At 37.9% G+C, this 21,222-nt stretch overlaps 1 protein-coding gene across 1 annotated transcript in view; it reads right to left on the bottom strand.

The window, feature by feature from the left end:
- COG5 (component of oligomeric golgi complex 5) overlaps positions 1–21,222 on the bottom strand; it is a 273,181-nt gene that overhangs the window by 78,515 nt on the left and 173,444 nt on the right. Inside the window, exon 12 of the mRNA XM_082632836.1 lies at positions 693–897. Within this exon, the coding sequence (XP_082488962.1) occupies positions 693–897 (205 nt within the window). The remainder of the gene's footprint in view (positions 1–692; positions 898–21,222) is intronic.

The following is a 21,222-nucleotide window of genomic DNA, read 5'->3' on the forward strand; positions in this document are numbered from 1 at the left end:
ATCTACTGTTACTTGAGTCAGTCTCATCACAATAAATGATTCTAGTGTTTAAAGATGGTGTGCAAGCCAATCAATTGATTTGGTGCTCAAAGAGAAATGTGAAAACAATACTCTTTTTCAATTTAGGAGGAAAGGTGGCTGGTTTAAGCTTATTGAGATGGTATAATTTTTCTGATGTGGCTTATAAATATGGCTACATATACTGTACTTCATGAATAATCTAAGAGATTTTCAGGTTTAATTTTGACTGTACTTAGTTTTTTCCCACCAGACGGAGAATCTAACCCAGCATAAGATATATTTCCGCTATAGTTCCTGAACACACCATTTCCTTTTATATCACATTTATGCCAGTGGTCCATCAATAATGGTGCTGTCTGATGTAATTACAGGTTATCTTATAATATCAATTGAATGATAATGACCACATATGCTCATCTCTTAGCTTCTATTCACCTTAATTGGTGATATACTTTAAAATGAATCTTAATCAGGAACCAGGCTGCTCAACTAAGGATAAATTTCAACTTCTTCAGTTAAAAGTGTTGTGAAGTCTTTTAAAGTAAATAAATAAATAGTAATCATTACAAGTATTCACAAAGATTAGCGTTTTCCCATTTTCTAACTTATAATAAAAAGAAAAGACAAAATCCTTAACAGGCCAACAAACAGGTTTGATTAAACAAACATACTCATAATCTGGCTTCTTTGGTATGAATATGTCTTGTGTATCATCTTCCATGTGTTGTAAGTCAGCACAGAGGTCTGCAGTTCCACTTGAATTAAAATTTCCTTGAATACTTTGGCTGTATTGTTGAAGACGCTTCCATAAGTCATTATAAAGACGCAATAATTTAGGGTATTCTCCTTCAAATGCCTGTTTCAAAAACATAGAAGCTGCCAAGCAAAACAATAAAATGGATTAGATAAATGATAAAAAATAAAATGTAGCAAATAAAAATTTTTTTGTATGTGAAGATGGTGCCAGAAATAGCCTATACTATAGGACAAACCAAAGATGTGTTCTAATAAGGTCTTTCAAAATAATGCCAGTAACAGTAATTTTCCTCCCAGATTATTTACTGCACGTGATATGTGGACCATATATTTTGAAAATTAATCTATAAGGAAATAGACAAATCAACAATTACAGGTGAAGATTTTCTTTCTCTCAATAAATGATAAAACAAGTACACAGAAAATCAGTAATTGACATTTACACAATACTTTACCCAAAACAGCAAAGTAGCCATTATTTTCAAGTACACATGAAACATTTACCAAAACCAACGATTTCTGATGCCAAGAAACAGTCTAAATAAATTTAAAAGGTTCCAAGTCATACAAAGTATAAAAACCAAAACAGTTTTAGATTAGAAATCAGTAACAGAAATATTTTTAAAATCCTGGATAAATACCTGGAAGTGGAATTGCTGGATCATTTTTGTTTTTAATTTTTTGGAGGAACCTCCATACTCTTTCCTAGCGGCTGCGTCAATTTACATTCCCACCCTTTTCTCCACAACCTCATCAACACTTGTAATTTCTTGTCTTTTTGATACCAGCCATTCTAACAGGTTTGAGATTATACCTCATTGTGGTTTTGATTTCCATTTTGCTGATGATTAGTGATGCTGAGCATCTTTTCACGTACCTGTTAGCCATCTATCTGTTGTCTTTGGAAAAATGTCTACTCAGATCCTTTGCCCATTTTTTAACGGGATAGTTTGATTTTTTGCTATGAGTTGTATGGGTTCTATGTATATATTAGATATAAACCCTTTGTCAGGTATATGATTTGCAAATATTTTTTCCCATTCAGTAGGCTACCCTTTCATTTTGTTGATGATTTCTTTTGCTGTACAGAAGCTTTTTTGTTTGATATAGTCCCACTTGTTTATTTTTCCTTTTGTTTCCTTTGCTTTTGGAGTCAAATTCGAAAGAAAATCACAATGAGACATGACTATATATCTGTTAGAATGGCAAAAATTAAAAAAAATCAAATGTTGGTGAGGATACAGGAACTGAAACTCTTGTATACTGTTAGTAGAATGGAAAAATTGTATTATCATTCTGCAAAACAGCCTAGCATTTTCTTAAACTGTTAAAGATATACCCACCACATGGTCAAATATTCCTCTTCTACATGTTTATCCAACAGAAAAAAAAGTATATGTCCATATACAGACTTCTATATGAACATTCAAAGTACCTTCACTTGTAATAGCCCCAAATTGGAAACAACCCAAATGTCCATCAACAAGTGAATGCATACACGAACTACAGTATATCTGCACAATGGAATACTATCAAGAAGTAAATACATAATACAACATGGATGAATCTAAAAACAATCATGCTGCATGAAAGACAAACAAGAATACACAATACATGCTGTATCATTCAATCTGTACACAGCTCTAGGAAAGGTAAACCAATAGATAGTGACAAAAAGCTGGTCAGAATTTGCCTGGGGAAGAAGAAAGGAGATGGCGGGGAGAGGAATTACAAAGGGGTACATGGAAACTTTTGCGGGTGAGAAATACATTCATTGATCTTGACTTGTGATGCTTTCATGGGTGTGCATATATGTCAAAACTTACCAAACTGTACACTTTATGTTCAGTTTACTGTACACCAATTATACTCTGGTAAAGCTGTTTTAAAAAAAAAATCTTGGAGAGGACTTCTGTGAAATCTATCCTTGCTGATGAAGAGGCCATTCACCACGGCCTGAGTGTCCCCACACATTCTTGCAAGTTATGTCAATGCGAGGCCCTGGTTGCTCTTTATCCAGGCCATTTATCAGGTTTGCATTTGTAGCAAGCAACCTTGAAACATGAGGTAACTTTGCCCTCCACACAAAGAGCAGGCTTGCTTACTGCTTATGGCAAAAGCTGGAGATTGTCCAAGCTTAAAGTTCTCACCTGTGACACAAACTCACAGCATACGTACCATTCACATGGGCCCAAACTGTGTCTCCCCAGGAGGCCTGGAGGCACGGGGAACCAACATACAAATATGCCCATACTCACGCGGCTTGCTGTGCTGTGAGTAATAAAGTTCTGCTCTGACCCAGGAGTCTCATGTCTTCTGAAAATATTCAGAACACTTTGGCAGGCTAGCCTTTTTAAGTAGGGTTAAAAATCTCAGATCATTCACGGTTCTTGAACTCCTCTAATCTAAATAATATTCCTTTTGTTATATTCTCATAACAATCTGTTCTTTGTCTTCTTTGCATTTACCACAATTTCTAAGTTTACTTGTTTAAAGTATGTTTCCCCTACTTGACCGTAAACTCCATGAGGACAAGGACGATACTTGTTTTCTTCAATGCATATTTGGTACTTAACACAATGCCTGAAATAGTAGAAATTAAATAAATATTTCTTAATGATAAACTAAGTTTTGCTTTTTAATGGACAGTATACTCACTTTCACAGAAATCTTATCTGTATAGAACAAATCACTGTTGAGGGTTTCAGAGAGCTGAACTTTGACTATACTGTCTCAGTAAATGTGACTGACTAATCAATTCTAAGATACTTAAGTCAAACATATTTAAAGCTTACAAATAAATATTGTGGTAAATCCCGAAGCTAAATTCTACTTTACTTTCTTCTATAAGTGGTTATCAAGTATTCAAATCAATTACCTATAAACCTGATTATAATCAATTATTTTTTTGATAAATGTAGAACACACACTGCACGTCTTAATAATCTAAGAAATCATTTATAGATAGAAAATGACAGTTACTAATTCCCAGTTACTTAGTAATTCATTACTCAGAGCATGCCCTGTATGAGCAACTCTTCTTTTTGAGTAATAACTAATGATTCCAACACAGCACTAACATGGAGATGAAATTCATCTTTATTCCAGTACCTTCTTTTATGATGATTTCTCCATAGCAATGAACACTATAAGAAATTATTTATTAGTTTGTGTTGACCATGTTCCTCCTTTACAATGCAAGTTTAATGAAAACAGGGATATTATGTGACTTGTCTCTGTATTTCCTTTACCTAGAATAACACCAGGCACTGAATTATTGCATGAACAAATGAATGGAAAAAAGAATGAAGAGGGGTCTAGGTATGGAATTAAATCATTTCTCCAGATTCTAACAGTCTAGGCTTAATTGCCTCACTACCCCCAGACCCCCGGTTCAACCCTGATGTTTGCTTAATCCCAGAGTTGCAGCACTCACAGCTTTTGCCTTAGTCTTGAGCAGCTGTGCTAAATATCAGCCTGTATATATGCTTCTGCCACTGCATCTCCCTGTGTGAAGACAATACCTCATCTCTCAGCCACTAACTGGGGTCCTGACCAAGAATAGGCATCACTCCTTAAAACTCCCACCAACCTTCAGACAACCAAATTCTGGTCAATGTAAAAACTGGAAGGTAGATTTATCCACTCAAAAAATATTTGCTGATCATTTACTATATGACAAGTACCGTTGTAAATGTTGCATATGCAGTAGTGAACAAAATAAGCAGAGTTCCTACCCATGAGGAGCTTATATTCTAGTGAAGGAGAAAGACAATGAACAAATCAGTATGTAACATAATGTCAGGCAGTGTTAAGTGCTTTAAAGAATAATAAAGCAAGGTTAGAGAACAGATAGTGATAGGGAGCCGTAGTCTATTTACTGCAGACAGGGAGGGCCTCTCTAAGTGAAGCAAGGATATGACCCATCTGGATATCTGGGCAAAGAATGATTCAGATGGAAGAAACAGCAAATGCAAAGGACTTTAGGTAGGTTATCCCAGTAGAGGCCGCTGCTCTTATTTTAGCAACTTGCCAAGCTCTTTAGATACCTTGGCCTGAGAGGGTCAGCCTCCACACCTAGGTTGAGTCCCTCTTTTTTAAGTACATTGCTACTCATTTCTAGTTCACTCCTTTACTAACTGGCTCAATTCCCAATAAAAACTGTCAGCCTTGCACATAAATCACCTAGCACTATGAAAGTAAAGGAGGCTAGTAATATACTGGGTTTAGTATGTCTTGGAAAATATTATCTGCTTCATAACTGAGTTAGATATCTATTGCTACATAAGAACTTGCCACATACGTAGCTGTTTATTTTTAAAAACACACATTTATTATCTCATAGTTTCTGTGGGTCAGACGTACTGCGTCCTCTGCTTCAGGGTCTCTAACAAGGCTGTAATCAAGTTGCCAGCCATGGCTGGAGTCTCATCTGAAGGTTCAACTGGGGAAGGATATGATGCCAAGCTCATGTGGTTGTTGCAGGATTCAGTTCCTTATGAACTGAACTGGATTTAGGGTCTCAGTTCCTAGCTTGCTGTTGGCAAGGGGTCAATCTTAGTTCCTCGCAAAGTGGACCTCCCCAATATGGCTGCTTATCTCATCAAAGCTTGTAATCCAAGAAGGCAATAGAGAGAGCTTGCTAGCAACATGGAAGTTATGCTCTTATGTTACCTAATCACACAAGGGACGTCTCCTTTGCATATTCTATAACTATAGAAGGTATACCTGAGCAAGTTGTACTTGTACTCAAGGGGAAGAGATTATAGAAGGGTGTAAATGCCAGGAGGCAGGGATCACTGGGGACCATCTTAGAATCTACCTGCTCCAATAAAATGAACCATACTTTATTCACATCAACAAAAATTATATAAAAGTCAAATACTGAGGGCCAAACAGCAGTCTGATAAACAGCTACTTTTCAAATACTGATATATTATAGACTATATTACTCCTTCCTAATTAAGACAGTTTCATATTAAAAAAAAAAAAAACCTGTTTAAAGTATTGTTGAAAAAAACAGCCCAAACACACTATACAGAAATAGTTCAGAAGTAAATTAAAGTACCAGAGTGAAATATGGGTAAGTCAGTTGTACCCAAGTTAATGAGTTTTCCTATTACTCATAAAAAGAACTTTTCCTACCGAGTCCCAGAAATCTACTATAGTCCAAGACATATATTAAAAGCAAATGAATGTTTATATGAACTAAAACTGATTGTAAATAATTTTATTGATTAATATGCCTTCTGATTTAATTTTAAAATTATGATTTAATAAAACTAAAATCAGAATAGAAAAGAGACCTTTTTAAAACTCAAAGAAATCCCATTTAAGATGAACAGATATTAAAATTCAAGTTTTAAATGGAAAAGCTGATCAAAGCCTAAATCATTAAACTTTGAATGAAGAATCTGAGTTAAAACACACACACACACACACACACACACACACACACACACACACCCCTAAGATTAGCCACTTGCAAACTATATACACAAATTATATATACATACACACATAATTAGGATGTAATAACTGTCTGAAAATAACTGGCTATGGCCCCTAGGAAGTTTCTTAGTTTTTGTTTTTGTTTTGTTTTGTGTTTTTTCATAATAGCAGCAGCACAAAGTTATGGAATCCAGTACCAACTGGGTATGCTATTGTGGTATTCTATACTACAACCTTTCCTTTTAGCAGAAATATAAAGCATACACATTCTCCTCCAACTTCTTAACTAGTTAACCTTGAATGCATTTAAGATATGAAGGTGACCATCCTCGTTATCTCACAATAAAAATAACAGTCACAACAAAAATAAAGGTCACCTTCAACTTCTTACCCTCAATTCCCCTATGTTTCTAGTCTTCAACTTTCTTCACAGGAACAACTGTCTATTCTATACAAGACCAATTCTTCAACTTCCACGCTTAATCTCATCCCATTTCATCTCCTCCAAGACTATTATTCTCTTCTGTATTTTCAGCTTCCAATCAATTAAAAAAAAAGATTGAACATGCTCTCATTGTATTAAAAAAAACAAAAATACAAATAACACGGCAAATGCTTCCCCTTGACCCTTTAACAGTTTACGTGTAGCCGCTGCCCTGTCACCCCTTGCAAGTGTAGTCTACACACAACTCCTTGCCGCCTCCAGGCTGCAACCAGACTTCCAACTGCCACAGTGCTATGGAAACTGTTTTGGGAAAAGTTACAGTATCATTCTGACTGCCAAAAACAGTGGGTACTTTTCTGATCTCCTCTCACTGGATCACTGTTGACCACTCTCTCCTTTGCGAAACTCTCCATAATCCCATTCTCTCCGGGGTTTTCTACTCTACTGATTTGTTTTTCTTACTCTTCTTTGTTGATTTCTTTCCTCTGCCTTAAATATTTTCCTTGGAGGGCTTCCCTGGTGGCGCAGTGGTTGAGAGTCCGCCTGCCGATGCAGGGGACACGGGTTCGTGCCCCAGTCCGGGAAGATCCCACATGCCATGGAGCTTGCGCTCCGCAACAGGAGAGGCCACAACAGTGAGAGGCCCGCGTACCGCAAAAAAAAAAAAAAAAAAAAAAAAAAAAAAAATATATATATATATATATATATATATATATTCCTTGAAACTTAAAAAAACTGTTACTATAGAATTCAAACATATAATATGAAGAGAACCTCTACGTATCCATAACTTATCAACTTGATCTTGTTTTATCTATAACCCTACCCAATCCTCCTCCACTACTGCCAGCTATTTTGAAGCAAATTACAAACATCATGTCATCCATAAATAGTTCAGCATGTATCTCTGATAGTAAAGCCAATTAAAAAAAATAACCATAGTTCTCTTATCACACTTTAAAAATTAACAATCAGCGATTGCATCTGCATGATAGACTTGTGATTTTGGTTTTTTTTTTTTGGTTTGTATGATTTAGGACCCATAAATAGTCCATATATTATAATTAGTTGATATATCATCAAGCCCCATCTATTGTTCCTCTCTTTCTTTTTATTCCGTTTAATTCTCTATTTAAGAAACTGGGTCATATATCCTATGCAGCTTCCCACAGTGTGGATTCTGCTGACTGCACCCTCTGATCCCTGTATTTACTGTAGATTATCAGCTGGATCTAAAACAGTACATTTCCACCTTGGCTGCATATTGAAACAACTTTGGAAGCTTTAAAAAATCCTGGTGCTTGGGTTTCACCCCAGAGACTTGAATGTAATTGCAGTCTAGGCTTTGAGATTTTTAAACATACTCCAAGTGATTCTAATGCGCAACCAAGTTGAAAACCACTGCAATAGATAAGAGATTTGATCTGATTCCAGGGTCAATAATTTCTGGTAAGCCTACTGCATATGTAGCATATGAACTGGTGTACCATTTACCTTTTTTATATTAACAGTCCATTAATAATCATTGCCCAGATCTACTAAGAGACTGCAAAATGAAGATACTGTAACATTCTTTGTACATTACAGGTGATATTTTTATAAATAAAAACTTATGAAATCAATTATTCAGTTTCTCTGAGATATTGTTCGTAGGAAAGCAGGAAGAATGTTTTTCTTTTCCCTTTATTTACCACTTTTCAAAGTAAGGAGTAGTACCATCAAGGGTACGCAATAAGTATTTCTTCACTTACATCATTATGAATTCATGGATTTAGATGTACGTGATGGATTTAAATCACTTGTGATTGTTATCCTTATTGATGTTAAATTTATTCCTTCTCTGGTAGATTATCTATTCAAATTGCTTCCTGAGTCCTATTAATTCAATCCTAATACTCTTGGTCTTCATATTTTCTTTGCTTTCTAGTATATGGGGTTACAAAATTATCCTGCACATTTCTTGCCCCAGACCGAAAATCAGTCATTTCTCCAAGGACCTTTAATTTCTTTTAATGGGAAATCAACATTTAAAACCACAGCATTGGTGTCAGAAGGGTTCAGTACTAATGAAATGGTCACTATTTCTAGGGCTTTTCAGTAGACAGAGCTATGAAATGTATGCAAATCAAATAATATATATATATATGTATTTTAATACCTTTATTGGAGTATATTGCTTTACAATGTTGTGTTAGTTTCTGTTGTATAACAAAGTGAATCAGCTATACGTATACACATATATCCCCATATCCCCTCCGTCTTGTGTCTCCCTCCCACCCTCCCTATCCCACCCCTCTAGGTGGTCACAAAGCACAGAGCTGATCTCCCTGTGCTATGCGGCTGCTTCCCACTAGCTATCTATTTTACATTTGGTAGTGTATATATGTCCGTGCCTCTCTCTCACTTTGTCCCAGCTTACCCTTCCCCCTCCCTGTGTCCTCAAGTCCATTCTCTACGTCTGTGTCTTTATTCCTGTACTGACCCTAGGTTCGTCAGAACCATTTTTTTTTTTTAGATTCCATATATATGTGTTAGCATACGGTATTGGTTTTACTCTTTCTGACTTAATTCACTCTGTATGACACACTCTTGGTCCATACATTTCACTACAAAAAACTCAATTTTGTTTCTCTTTATGGCTCAGTAATATTCCATTGTATATATGTGCCACATCTTCCTTACACATTCACCTACTGATGGACACTTCAGTGGCTTCCATGTCCTGGCTAATGTAAACAGTGCTGCAATGAACATTGTGATACATAACTCTTTTGGAATTATGGTTTTCTCAGGGTATATGCCCAGTAGTGGGAATGCTGGGTCGTACGGCAGTTCTGTTTTTAGTTTCTAAGGAACCTCCACAGAGTTCTCCATAGTGGCTGTGTAAATTTATATTCCTACCAAAATGGCAAGAGGGTTCCATTTTCTCCACACCCTCTCCAGCATTTATTGTTTATAGATTTTTTGATGATGGCCATTCTGACGGGTGTGAGGAGAGATCTCATTGTAGTGTTGATTTGCATTTCTCTAATGATTAGTGATGTTGAGCACCCTTTCATGTGTTTGTTGGCAATCTGTATATCCTCTCTGGAGAAATGTCTATTTAGGTCTTCTGTCTATTTTTGGATTGCATTGTTTGTTTTTTGGATATTGAGTTGGATGAGCTGCTTGTATATTTTGGAGATTAACCCTTTGTCAGTTGCTTCATTTGCAAATATTTTCTCCCATTCTGAGGGTTGTCTTTTTGTCTTGTTTATGATTTCCTTTGCTGTGCAAAAGCTCTTAAGTTTCATTAGGTCCCATTTGTTTGTTTTTATTTCCATTTCTCTAGGAGGTGGGTCGAAAAGGATCTTGCTGTGATTTATGTCATAGAATGTTCTGCCTATGTTTTCCTCTAAGAGTTTTATAGTGTCTGGCATTACATTAAGGTCTTTAATCCATTTTGAGTTTATTTTTGTATATGCTGTTAAGGAGTGTTCTAATTTCATTCTTTACACATAGCTGTCCAGTTTTCACAGCACCACTTACTGAAGAGGCTGTCTTTTCTCCGCTGTTGCAGTTGTTCAGTCAGAGATGAAAATGAGTCCTACACACGAGATGTATGCGTTAAAGCACAGTGGTAGAGGGCTGTTGCTCGCTCAGGCAAAACAGCAAAGCCCTCAGTCCACTATGGTGTATTTATTTAACCTTTATCTGACATCTCTTATACTTTTTGTAATTAAAAGCACATTTTAAGAGCTAGATGTACTTTACTTATAACTTTATCTAATACAAAAAGGTTCTATTTAGCACAGGCTGTGTCGTCCTTGAACATCTAAACAATGCACCTCCTTATTTCCTTATGTTCCCGATTATACCAAGGACATGTGGGGATCAGTGCCCAGAACAATCAGTACTGCTTGCAGTCCGGAAACATTCGCACGCACCCAGCTTGCTAGGTGAGCCGATTCTTGGGTCACGTCTCTTCCCATGTCCTCAGTTACCCTTCTACATCCACTGTATATTCCTGCCTACTTTATCAAATATAAGGTGACCATATGTGTGTGGGTTTATCTCTGGGCTTTCTATCCTGTTCTGTTGATCTACATTTCTGTTTTTGTGCCAGTACCATACTGTCTTGATTACTGTAGCTTTGTAGTATAGTCTGAAGTCAGGAAGCTTGATTCCTCCAGCCTCATTTTTCGTTCTCAAGATTGCTTTGGCTATTCGGGGTCTTTTGTGTTTCCATACAAATTGTGAATTTTTTGTGCTAGTTCTGTGAAAAATGCCATCAGTAGTTTGACAGAGATTGCACTGAAACTGTAGATTGCTTTGGGTACTACAGTCATTTTCACAATGTTGATTCTTTCAATCCAAGAGCATGGTATATCTCTCCATGTGTTTGTATCATCTTTAATTTCTTTCATCAGTGTCTTATAGTTTTCTGCATACAGGTCTTTTGTCTCCTTAGGTAGGTTTATTCATAGGTATTTTATTCTTTGTGTTGCAATGGTAAATGGGAGTGTTTCCTTAATTTCTCTTTCAGATTTTTCTTCATTAGTGTACAGGAATGGAAGAGATTTCTGTGCATTAATTTTGTATCCTGCTACTTTACCAAATTCATTGATTAGTCCTAGTAGTTTTCTGGTAGCATCTTCAGGATTCTCTATGTATAGTATCATGTCATCTGCAAACACTGACAGTTTTACTTCTTCTTTTCCAATTTTGATTCCTTTTATTTCTTTTTCATCTCTGATTGCCGTGGCTAAAACTTCCAAAACTATGTTGAATAAGAGTGGTGAGAGTGGGCAACCTTGGCTTGTTCCTGATCTTAGTGGAAATGGTTTCAGTTTTTCACCATTGAGAACGATGTTGGCTGTGGGTTTGTCATATATGGCCTTTATTATGTTGAGGTAAGTTCCCTCTATGCCTAGTTTCTGGAGGGTTTTTATCATAAATCGGTGTTGAATTTTGTCAAAAGCTTTTTCTGCATCTATTGAGATGATCATATGGTTTTTCTCATTCAATCTGTTAATATGGTGTATCACATTGATTGATCTGCATATATTGAAGAATCCTTGCATTCCTGGGATAAACCCCAATTGACCATGGTACATGATCCTTTTAATGTGCTGTTGGATTCTGTTTGCTAGTATTTTGTTGAGGATTTTTGCATCTATGTTCATCAGTGATATTGGCCTGTATTTTTCTTTTTCATAACATCTTTGCCTGGTTTTGTTATCAGGGTGATGGTGGCCTCGTAGGATGAGTTTGCGAGTGTTCCTCCCTCTGCTATATTTTGGAAGAGTTTGAGAAGGATAGGTGTTAGCTCTTCTCTAAATGTTTGACAGATTCGCCTGTGAAGCCATCTGGTCCTGGGCTTTTGTTTGTTGGAAGATTTTTAATCACAGTTTCAATTTCAGTGCTTGTGACTGGTCTCTTTATATTTTCTATTTCTTCCTGGTTCAGTCTCAGAAGCTTGTGCTTTTCTAAAATTTGTCCATTTCTCCAGGTTGTCCATTTTACTAGCATATAGTTGCTTGCAGTGATCTCTCATGATCCTTTGTATTTCTGCAGTGTCAGTTGTTACTTCTCCTTTTTCATTTCTAATTCTGTTGCTTTGAGTCTTTTCCCTTTTTTTTTGATGAGTCTAGCTAATGGTTTATGAAATTTTGTTTATCTTCTCAAAGAACCAGCTTTTAGTTTTATTGATCTTTCTTATTGTTTCCTTCATTTCTTTTTCATTCATTTCTGATCTGGTGTTTATGACTTCTTTCCTTCTGCTAACTTTGGGTTTTTGTTGTTGTTCTTTCTCTAATTGCTGTAGGTGTAAAGTTAAGTTGTTTGAGATGTTTCTTGTTTCTTGAGGTAGGGTTATTTTGCTATAAACTTCCCTCTTAGAACTGCTTTTGCTGTATCCCATAGGTTTTGGATCATCGTGTTTTCATTGTCATTTGTTCCTAGGTATTTTCTGATTTCCTCTTTGATTTCTTCAGTGATCTCTTGGTTATTTAGTAGCGTACTGTTTAGCTTCCATGTGTTTGTATTTTTTAGTTTTTTTCCTGTTACTGATATCTACTCTCATAGTACTGTGGTTGGAAAAGATACTTGATATGATTTCAATCTTCTTATACTTACAAAGGCCTGATTTGTGACCCAAGATATGATCTATCCTGGAGAATGTTCCATGAGCACTTGAGGAGAAAGTGTATTCTGTTGTTTTTGGATGGAATGTCCTATAAATATCCATTAAGTCCATCTTGTTTAATGTAACGTTTAAAGCTTGTGTTTCCTTATTTATTTTCATTTTCGATGATCTGTCCATTGGTGAAAGTGGGGTGTTAAAGCCCCCTATTATTATTGTGTTACTGTCGATTTCCCCTTTTATGGTTGTTACCATTTACCTTATGTATTGAGGTGCTCCTATGTTGGGTGAATAAATATTTACAATTGTTTTATCTTCTTGGATTGATCCCTTGATCATTATGTAGTGTCCTTCTTTATCTCTTGTAATAGTCTTTATTTTAAAGTTTATTTTGGCTGATATGAGAACTGCTACTCCAGCTTTCTTTTTTCATTTGCATGGAATATCTTTTTCCATCCCCTCACTTTCAGTCTGTACATGTCCCTAGGTCTGAAGTGGGTCTCTTGTAGACAGCATATATACGGGTCTTGTTTTGTATCCATTCAGCCAGTCTATGTCTTTTGCTTGGAGCATATTTAATCCATTTACATTTAAGGTAATTATCATTATGTATGTTCCTATTACCATTTTCTTAATTGCTTTGGGTTTGTTATTGTAGGTCTTTTCCTTGTCTTGTGTTTCCTGCCTAGAGAAGTTCCTTTAGCATTTGTTGTAAAGCTGGTTTGGTGGTGCTGAGTTCTCTTAGCTTTTGCTTGTCTGTAAAGCTTTTAATTTCTCCATCAAATCTGAATGAGATCCATGCTGGGTAGAGTAACCTTGGTTGTAGGTTTTTCCCTTACATCACTTTAAATATGTCCTGCCACTCCCTTCTGGCTTGCAGAGCTTCTGTTGAAAGATGAGCTGTTAACCTTATGGGGATTCCCTTGTATTTTATTTGTTGCTTTTCCCTTGCTGCTTTTAATATGTTTTCTTTGTATTTAATTTTTGATAGTTTGATTAATATGTGTCTTGGCGTGTTTCTCCTTGGATTTATCCTGTATGGGAGTCTCTGTGCTTCCTGGACTTGATTAACTAATTCCTTTCCCATATTAGGGAAGTTTTCAAGTATAATCTCTTCAAATATTTTCTCAGTCCCTTTCTTTTTCTCTTCGTCTCTGGGGCCCCTATAATTCAAATGTTGGTGCGTTTAATGTTGTCCCAAAGGTCTCTGAGACTGTCCTCAATTCTTTTCATTCTTTTTCGTTTACTGTGCTCTGTAGTAGTTATTTCCACTATTTTACCTTCCAGGTCACTTATCCGTTCTTCTGCCTCAGTTATTCTGCTATTGATTCCTTCTTGAGTATTTTTAATTTCATTTATTGTGTTGTTCATCATTGCTTGTTTGCTCTTTAGTTCTTCTAGGTCCTTGTTAAATGTTTCTTGTATTTTCTCCATTCTGTTTCCAAGATTTTAGGTCATCTTTACTATCATTACTCTGAATTCTTTTTCAGGTAGACTGCCTATTTCCTCTTCATTTGTTTGGTCTGGAGGGTTTTTACTTTGCTCCTTCAGCTGCTGCACATTTCTCTGTCTTCTCATTTTGTTTAACTTACTGTGTTTGGGGTCTCCTTTTCGCAGGCTGCAGGTTTATAGGTCCTATTATATTTGGTGTCTGCCCTCAGTGGGTAAGGTTGGTTCAGTGGGTTGTGTAGGTTTCCTGGTGGAGTGGACTGGTGCTTGTGTTTTGGTGGATGAGGCTGGATCCTGTCTTTCTGTAGGCAGGACCACATCTGGTGGTGTGTTTTGGGGTGTCTGTGAACTTAGTATGATTTTACGCAGCCTCTCTGCTAATGGGTGGGGTTGTGTTCCTGTCTTGCTCATTGTTTGGCATGGGGTGTCCAGCACTGGAGCCTGCTGGTTGTTGGGTGGAGCTGGGTCTTAGCATTGAGACGGAGATCTCTGGGAGAGCTCTTGCTGATCGATATTACGTGGGGTCAGGAGGTCACTGGTGGTCCAATGTCCTGAACTTGGCTCTCCCACCTCAGAGGCTCAGGCCTGACACCTGGCCGGAGCACCAAGACCATGTCAGCCACACGGCTTACATGTAAGTGGGTTAAATTCTCCAATCCAAAAGCACAGGGTGGTCGTCCTTCTGTGCTCTGCTCGGTCTTCCAGCCGGGCACTGTCCTCCGTGCCTGGTCAATATGGATAATCTGCTTAGGATCCAGGTCCAGCTGCATTCCCTAGCGTCTAGAAGAAGCAGCCGTCGCCCCCATCCTCTCCTATCCCTGCCGCAACTCGTCACCAAATAATATATTTTTAAAGAAAAAATACCTTATCAGTTGATCTCACCCATTTTTATATGTTGTTTCACCTATGTTGAAAATCCAGATTCAGTTTGATACCAACATAATTATTTATTTACACCACACCACACAAGCAACTGTCTGAATCTAACAATAACAATATGATCAATAACATGGTTATTAAAAAGAGGTAATGTGTTTTTTGGGAAGTTCTTGTTATCCTGTAAGTATATCCCACTAGGGCTATAAAAAATAATTACTGTGTTTAGGGCTTCCCTGGTGGCGCAGGGGTTGAGAATCTGCCTGCCGATGCAGGGGACACAGGTTCGTGCCCCGGTCCGGGAGGATCCCGCATGCTGCGGAGCGGCTGGGCCCGTGAGCCACAGCCGCTGAGCCTGCGCATCCAGAGCCTGTGCTCTGCAACGGGAGAGGCCACAAGAGTGAGAGGCCCGCGTGCAGCAAAAAAAAAAAATAATAATTACTGTGTTTAAAAGTAAAGTAGTCATGGGCCTCCCTGGTGGCGCAGTGGTTGAGAGTCCGCCTGCCGATGCAGGGGATACGGGTTCGTGCCCCGGTCTGGGAGGATCCCATATGCCGCGGAGCGGCTGGGCCCGTGAGCCATGGCCGCTGGGCCTGCGCATCCGGAGCCTGTGCTCCGCAACGGGGGAGGCCACAACAGTGAGAGGCCCGCATACCGCAAAAAAAAAAAAAAAAAAAGTAAAGTAGTCATAAAATAGGTAAACAACAAGGACCTACTACTGCTGTATAGCACAGGGAACAATATTCGATATCCTGAAATAACCTATAATGGAAAAGAATCTAACCAAATATAACCAAATTGCTTTGCTATAGACCTGAAACTAACACAACCTTATAATTTAAATATACTTCAATTTAAAAAAGAGATTAAAAAAAAAAGTAAAGTAGTCAAATGAGTAAAGTAAAAAGTCAAATGAAAGACTGCCTCTCTGTGTGGTTATGCCACCAACTGGACACATTATTGCATTAATATTTTCCATTTTACTTTTGATTTTTAGTAATTTCTTCTTTCATTTTAATTTTGTTTTATAACTATATAAAATATTTATATAACTTCAAAACTAAATCTCCACAACAAAGTATACTCATAGAAGTCTAGGCTTCATCCCTGTCCTCTCCTACGTATTCTTCACACACTCCCACCCCCAACTACTGGTAACCATTTTGTTCTGGATTTTACAGTTTATCCTTCTATTTCTTAAAAATATGGGCCAAAATGTGTATTTACTTATACCGCTCCCTTTTTTTTTTTTTTTTTTTTTGCGGTATGTGGGCCTCTCACTGTTGTGGCCTCTCCTGTTGCGGAGCACAGGCTCCGGACGCACAGGCCCAGCGGCCATGGCTCACGGGCCCAGCTGCTCCGCGGCATGTGGGATCTTCCCAGACTGGGGCACGAACCCGTTTCCCCTGCATCGGCAGGCAGACTCTCAACCACTGCGCCACCAGGGAAGCCCACCACTCCCTTTCTTATTAGCACACTGTAGACATATTTCTCTATAACTTGGAGATTGCTCCATAGTAGTATATAAAGATATTCCTCATTCCTTCTTTTTTCTTTCTCATTCCTTTTTATAGCTGCATGGCATTCCATTCTATCGATGCACCATAGTTTGTTTACCTAATCCCCTAGTGATGAACATTTGGGCTGTTTTCAGTTTTTTTTCCAAATAATGATGCAATGAACAGCCTTGTGAATATGTCTCTTCATGCTTTTGCTAGTGCATTTATGGAACAGATCCTTAGAAGTAGAGTTGCCAAGTAAAAAAGCAACTGCTTACATAATTTTGTTAGATACTTATATACTTTGTTAGATAATTTTGTTAGAAATTCCCCTCTATAAGGTTTGTATGCTAATTAGCATTGCGTGAGAGTGACTGTTTTCTCGTAAGTTTGCCATGTGTTATCAAACTTTTTTTTACTTTTTTGCTAGTTTGATAGATGAGAAATGGTGTTTCTGTATACTTTTATTTTGCATCTTTCTATTCATAGGTGACACTGAGCATCTTTTACAAACGCTTAAACAATACCTACACTTTTTTGGGTAGGGTTGTTGGCCTTTTTCTTCTTATTTTAGAAGCTTTTTATATATTAGCGATACTAACTCCTTTTCTTTGATGTAAGTTATAAATATTTTTCTAGTTTGTCATTGTCATTTTATTTTGCTTAAGGGTTTCTTTGCCATGTAAATTTTTTAACATAGTCGAATTATCAATCTTTTCATCACTGCTTCTGGATATTAAATCAGAGAAGCTGCTTGTTCACTTGTGTTTCTTCTGGCACTTGAACGGTTTCATATTTTACATTTAATTCTTTGATCCACTTGGAATTTACCCTGCTATGTGAGTAAAGTGGGGATTTTTTTTCTCTTAGCTCTTTTTATCTCAATCTCCCCTTCAGCTCTGAGCACTTTATTCATTTCCATAACTACTGGATCACTTTTATCCATTCAACAAATCTCCATGGAAGATTTAATTAAATATCTTAGTCTCATATTTGCTTTCTTCTTTCACCTCAGTGAAAGCTGCTTCATAGTTTATAACTAATGATATAAAATGCTCACTGTAAAAAATCAAATAAATAAAGGCATAAGGAAAGAAGTAAACGTTACCTGGTATCCTATTATCCTACAATGATCATGCTAACATTTTTTCACCATGCTTCTGTGTCCCTGTTTATCACATATACATACTGTTGTTTGTGTTCTAAAAGTACTTCATATTTTAGGGTCTCGTTTACCTTATAAGTGCTTACTATTTTTTAAATGAGAAGTATTTTTATTTCACAGTTTGGTTTTCTCCTCAGATTTCCTAATACTTAAAGCCTTTAATATTAATTTAACACTTTAGGGATCCATTTCAACAGGATGTTTATTTTGTATTAAGCACTGTGCTATGTGATAGGAATGTAATATGGAATAGAAGTAGACAGAGACGCTTTCTCTAGAGCCTAGTGGGAGATACAGCGAGGCAAGGAGGTGAGCCAGTACAACGCAGTGGGGTAAGAATTGAAACTGGGAACGTGTCAGAGTTTTGTGGGAGCAGATAGAGGATATCATACCCATATTTGAGTGTGTGTATGGGGAAGGAGGCGTCAAGGAACACTTTATTTCTAAACTGAGAATGGAAAGATGAATGTGACTTTTCCAGATGAACGGGGGATATAGACATATGTTTCAGGTATTTGTAAATACTGAGAAGAAGGAGGGTGATTCATTCAAGAACTAAAGCTCAAGGATAGAGATTTAAAAAATTAAAAAGGAAAAAAATGATTGTTAAAGAGAGGAAGGGACCAGAGAAGTCAGGTTGGGATCGTATCCTGAGAGTAACAGGGGTAAGAAGAGTGGAAGAAGAAGAGTTGTTAAGACCAGTGCTCCCATCTTAACAACTAAAGAAGCCAGAGATATTGTTTAAAATTCAAGCTTGCCCCATACAGAGAACCTCTGCTGGAGAAGAGGGAAAGTGGAAAAGCTTTTAGTGGTTTGTGGAACCAGAGTGACAATTTTTAAACTTAAAGATTCTCAACCCAAGCATCCTATGGAAGATTTACTTAGTTACGCAGTTGCAAGGGTAGCTGGGGAACTAGGTCTAAGCCTCAAAGCACACAGGTTAAAATATCCTTCATATTTGTGGAAACATATCTTAGGAAACAAAGACCACCTGGGGGGAGAGAAAATGCTACCAACAAAGGCAGGTCTTCCTTCCCATGAAGACATTCAGCAAATTGTGCAGTTTCACATGGCAGGAGGCTAAAGAGCTTGTCTGAAAGCCACAGGAGGACAGAGATAGATAACCTCAATATTTCAGGGCTAAGGAGACAAAGACCCTCCAAATTCTCAATTAGAGGCGTGGGAGAAGCATGCCTAAAAAAAGGGGAGAATTAGAGATATACTGAGTCCTACTAAAACTGCAACTACCCCAAACCAACACAATCCTAGAGTGAACTGAAATGGTCAGCCAAAGAGAGAGAAAAGAAACGAACAAAATACTTCATAATATGCAAATAAAATCCTATGAATCAGTAAGACATACAATTCTATAGAAAATCAACAGACGTGTAAAAGAGCGTATGCAAATGGCCAATGTATATATGGAAAAATGAATAATATCATTAATCACAAAGGAAATAAAAATTAAAGCTACAATGTGATTTGACTAAACATCCACCAGAACGGCTAGAACAAAAAACAGAAAATAGCAAGTGATTCAGGCTGTGGACAAACTGGGGCTCTCATATACTGTCAATGGGAGTTTAAATTGGTACAGTGACACTGGAAAACTTTTTGGCAGTGTCTACTAAAGATGAACATATGCATACTCTATCACCTACTATATTCATTTCCTATAGCAGCCATAACGAGTCACCACAAACTTGGTGGCTTAAAACAATATAAGTGTCTTATCTTGCAGTTCTGGAGGTCAGAAGTACAAATTTGGTCTCACTAAATCAAAATCAAGGTGTCAGCAGAGCTACCTTCCTTCTGGAGGTTCTAAGGGAGTTTTTACTTGACCTTTTCACCTACCTCCATTCCTTGGTTTGTGGTCCCCTTCTAGCAGTTACATCACTCCAATCACTGTTTCCACAATTACATCTCCTCTTCTGACTCTGCTACTGCCCTCTTACCCTTCTAAGGCCCTTGATGACTACACTGGGCCCACCCAGAAGATCCAGGATAATCTCTCCATCTCAAGATCCTTAAGTTATATCTGCAAAATCCATTCTGCCATGTAAGGTAACACATGCAAATTTCTGGGAGGGCTATTATTCTGTCTATCACACCTACCTATTTTCCATTCCTGGGTTTATTGCCAATAAAAAAGGACAGAATTGTCACAGGTAGCATTATTTAACAGAGCTCAAAATGGGAAACCACCCAAATCAAATACCCATCTATAATATGGTGGATAAAATATAATATGGCATATTGACCGAATGATTTATTTTACAACATTGGGAATGACTACAAGGACATGCAACAACATGGAGGACTCTTAGAAACATGGAGCAAGAGACGTCAGAAAACAAGATTAAAACTGGATGATTTTATCTGCATAACCTAGGAACAACTGGGCTTCCCTGGTGGCGCAGGGGTTAAGAATCCACCTGCCAATGCAGGAGACACGGGTTTGAGCCCTGGTCCAGGAAGATCCCACATGCTGTGGAGCAACTAAGCGCGTGTGCCACAACTACTGAGCCTGCACTCTAGAGCCCGCGAGACACAACTACTGTAGCCCACACACCTAGAGCCCATGCTCCGCATCAAGAGAAGCCACCGCAATGAGAAGCCTGCACACCGCAACGGAAGAGTGGTCCCTGCTCTCCGCAACTAGAGAAAGGCCCGCATGCAGCAACGAAGACCCACCACAGTCAAAAATAAAATAAATGGGGCTTCCCTGGTGGCGCAGTGGTTGGGAGTCTGCCTGCCGATGCAGGGGACACGGATTCATGCCTTGGTCCGGGAAGATCCCACATGCCACGGAGCGGCTGGGCCTGTGAGCCACGGCCTCTGAGCCTGCACGTCCGGAGCCTGTGCTCCGCAACGGGAGAGGCCACAACAGTGAGAGGCCCGCATACCACAAAAAAAATAAATAAATAAAATAAAATAAATGAATAAAAATAAAATAAATGAATTATTGCTCATTTAAATAGAAATAATTAAAGCAAAAAAAAAAACCCATCTCTACCATCAGAAATTAGTAGTTACTCTTCTTAGGAGAAGAAGAGGCAGAAACTAGAAGGGGGCATGAGGGGAGCCTCTGGATTCAGGTAATATTCTGTTTCTTGATCTTGATGCTGTTCTTGATCTTGGTAACACAGCTGTATTGAGATTTGAAAAATTCATTTAGGTATATAAGTATGAAACACATACCTTTTCTTTATGAGTACAGTTGGCCCTTGAACAATACGGGTTTGAGCTGTGTGGGTCCACATACGTGTGGATGTTTCAATAGTAAATACTACAGTGCTACCCAATCTGCAGTTGGCTGAATCTGCAGGTGTGGAACCACAGATCTGGAGAGCCAACCATAGTGATACATGGATGTTTGACTGCACAAAACGTCGGTCCTCCTAACCCCCATGCTGTTCAACGGTCAACTGTATTA

Source organism: Mesoplodon mirus, assembly GCF_964341445.2.
Source record: "Mesoplodon mirus genome assembly, chromosome: 9".
NCBI lineage: Eukaryota > Metazoa > Chordata > Mammalia > Artiodactyla > Ziphiidae > Mesoplodon > Mesoplodon mirus.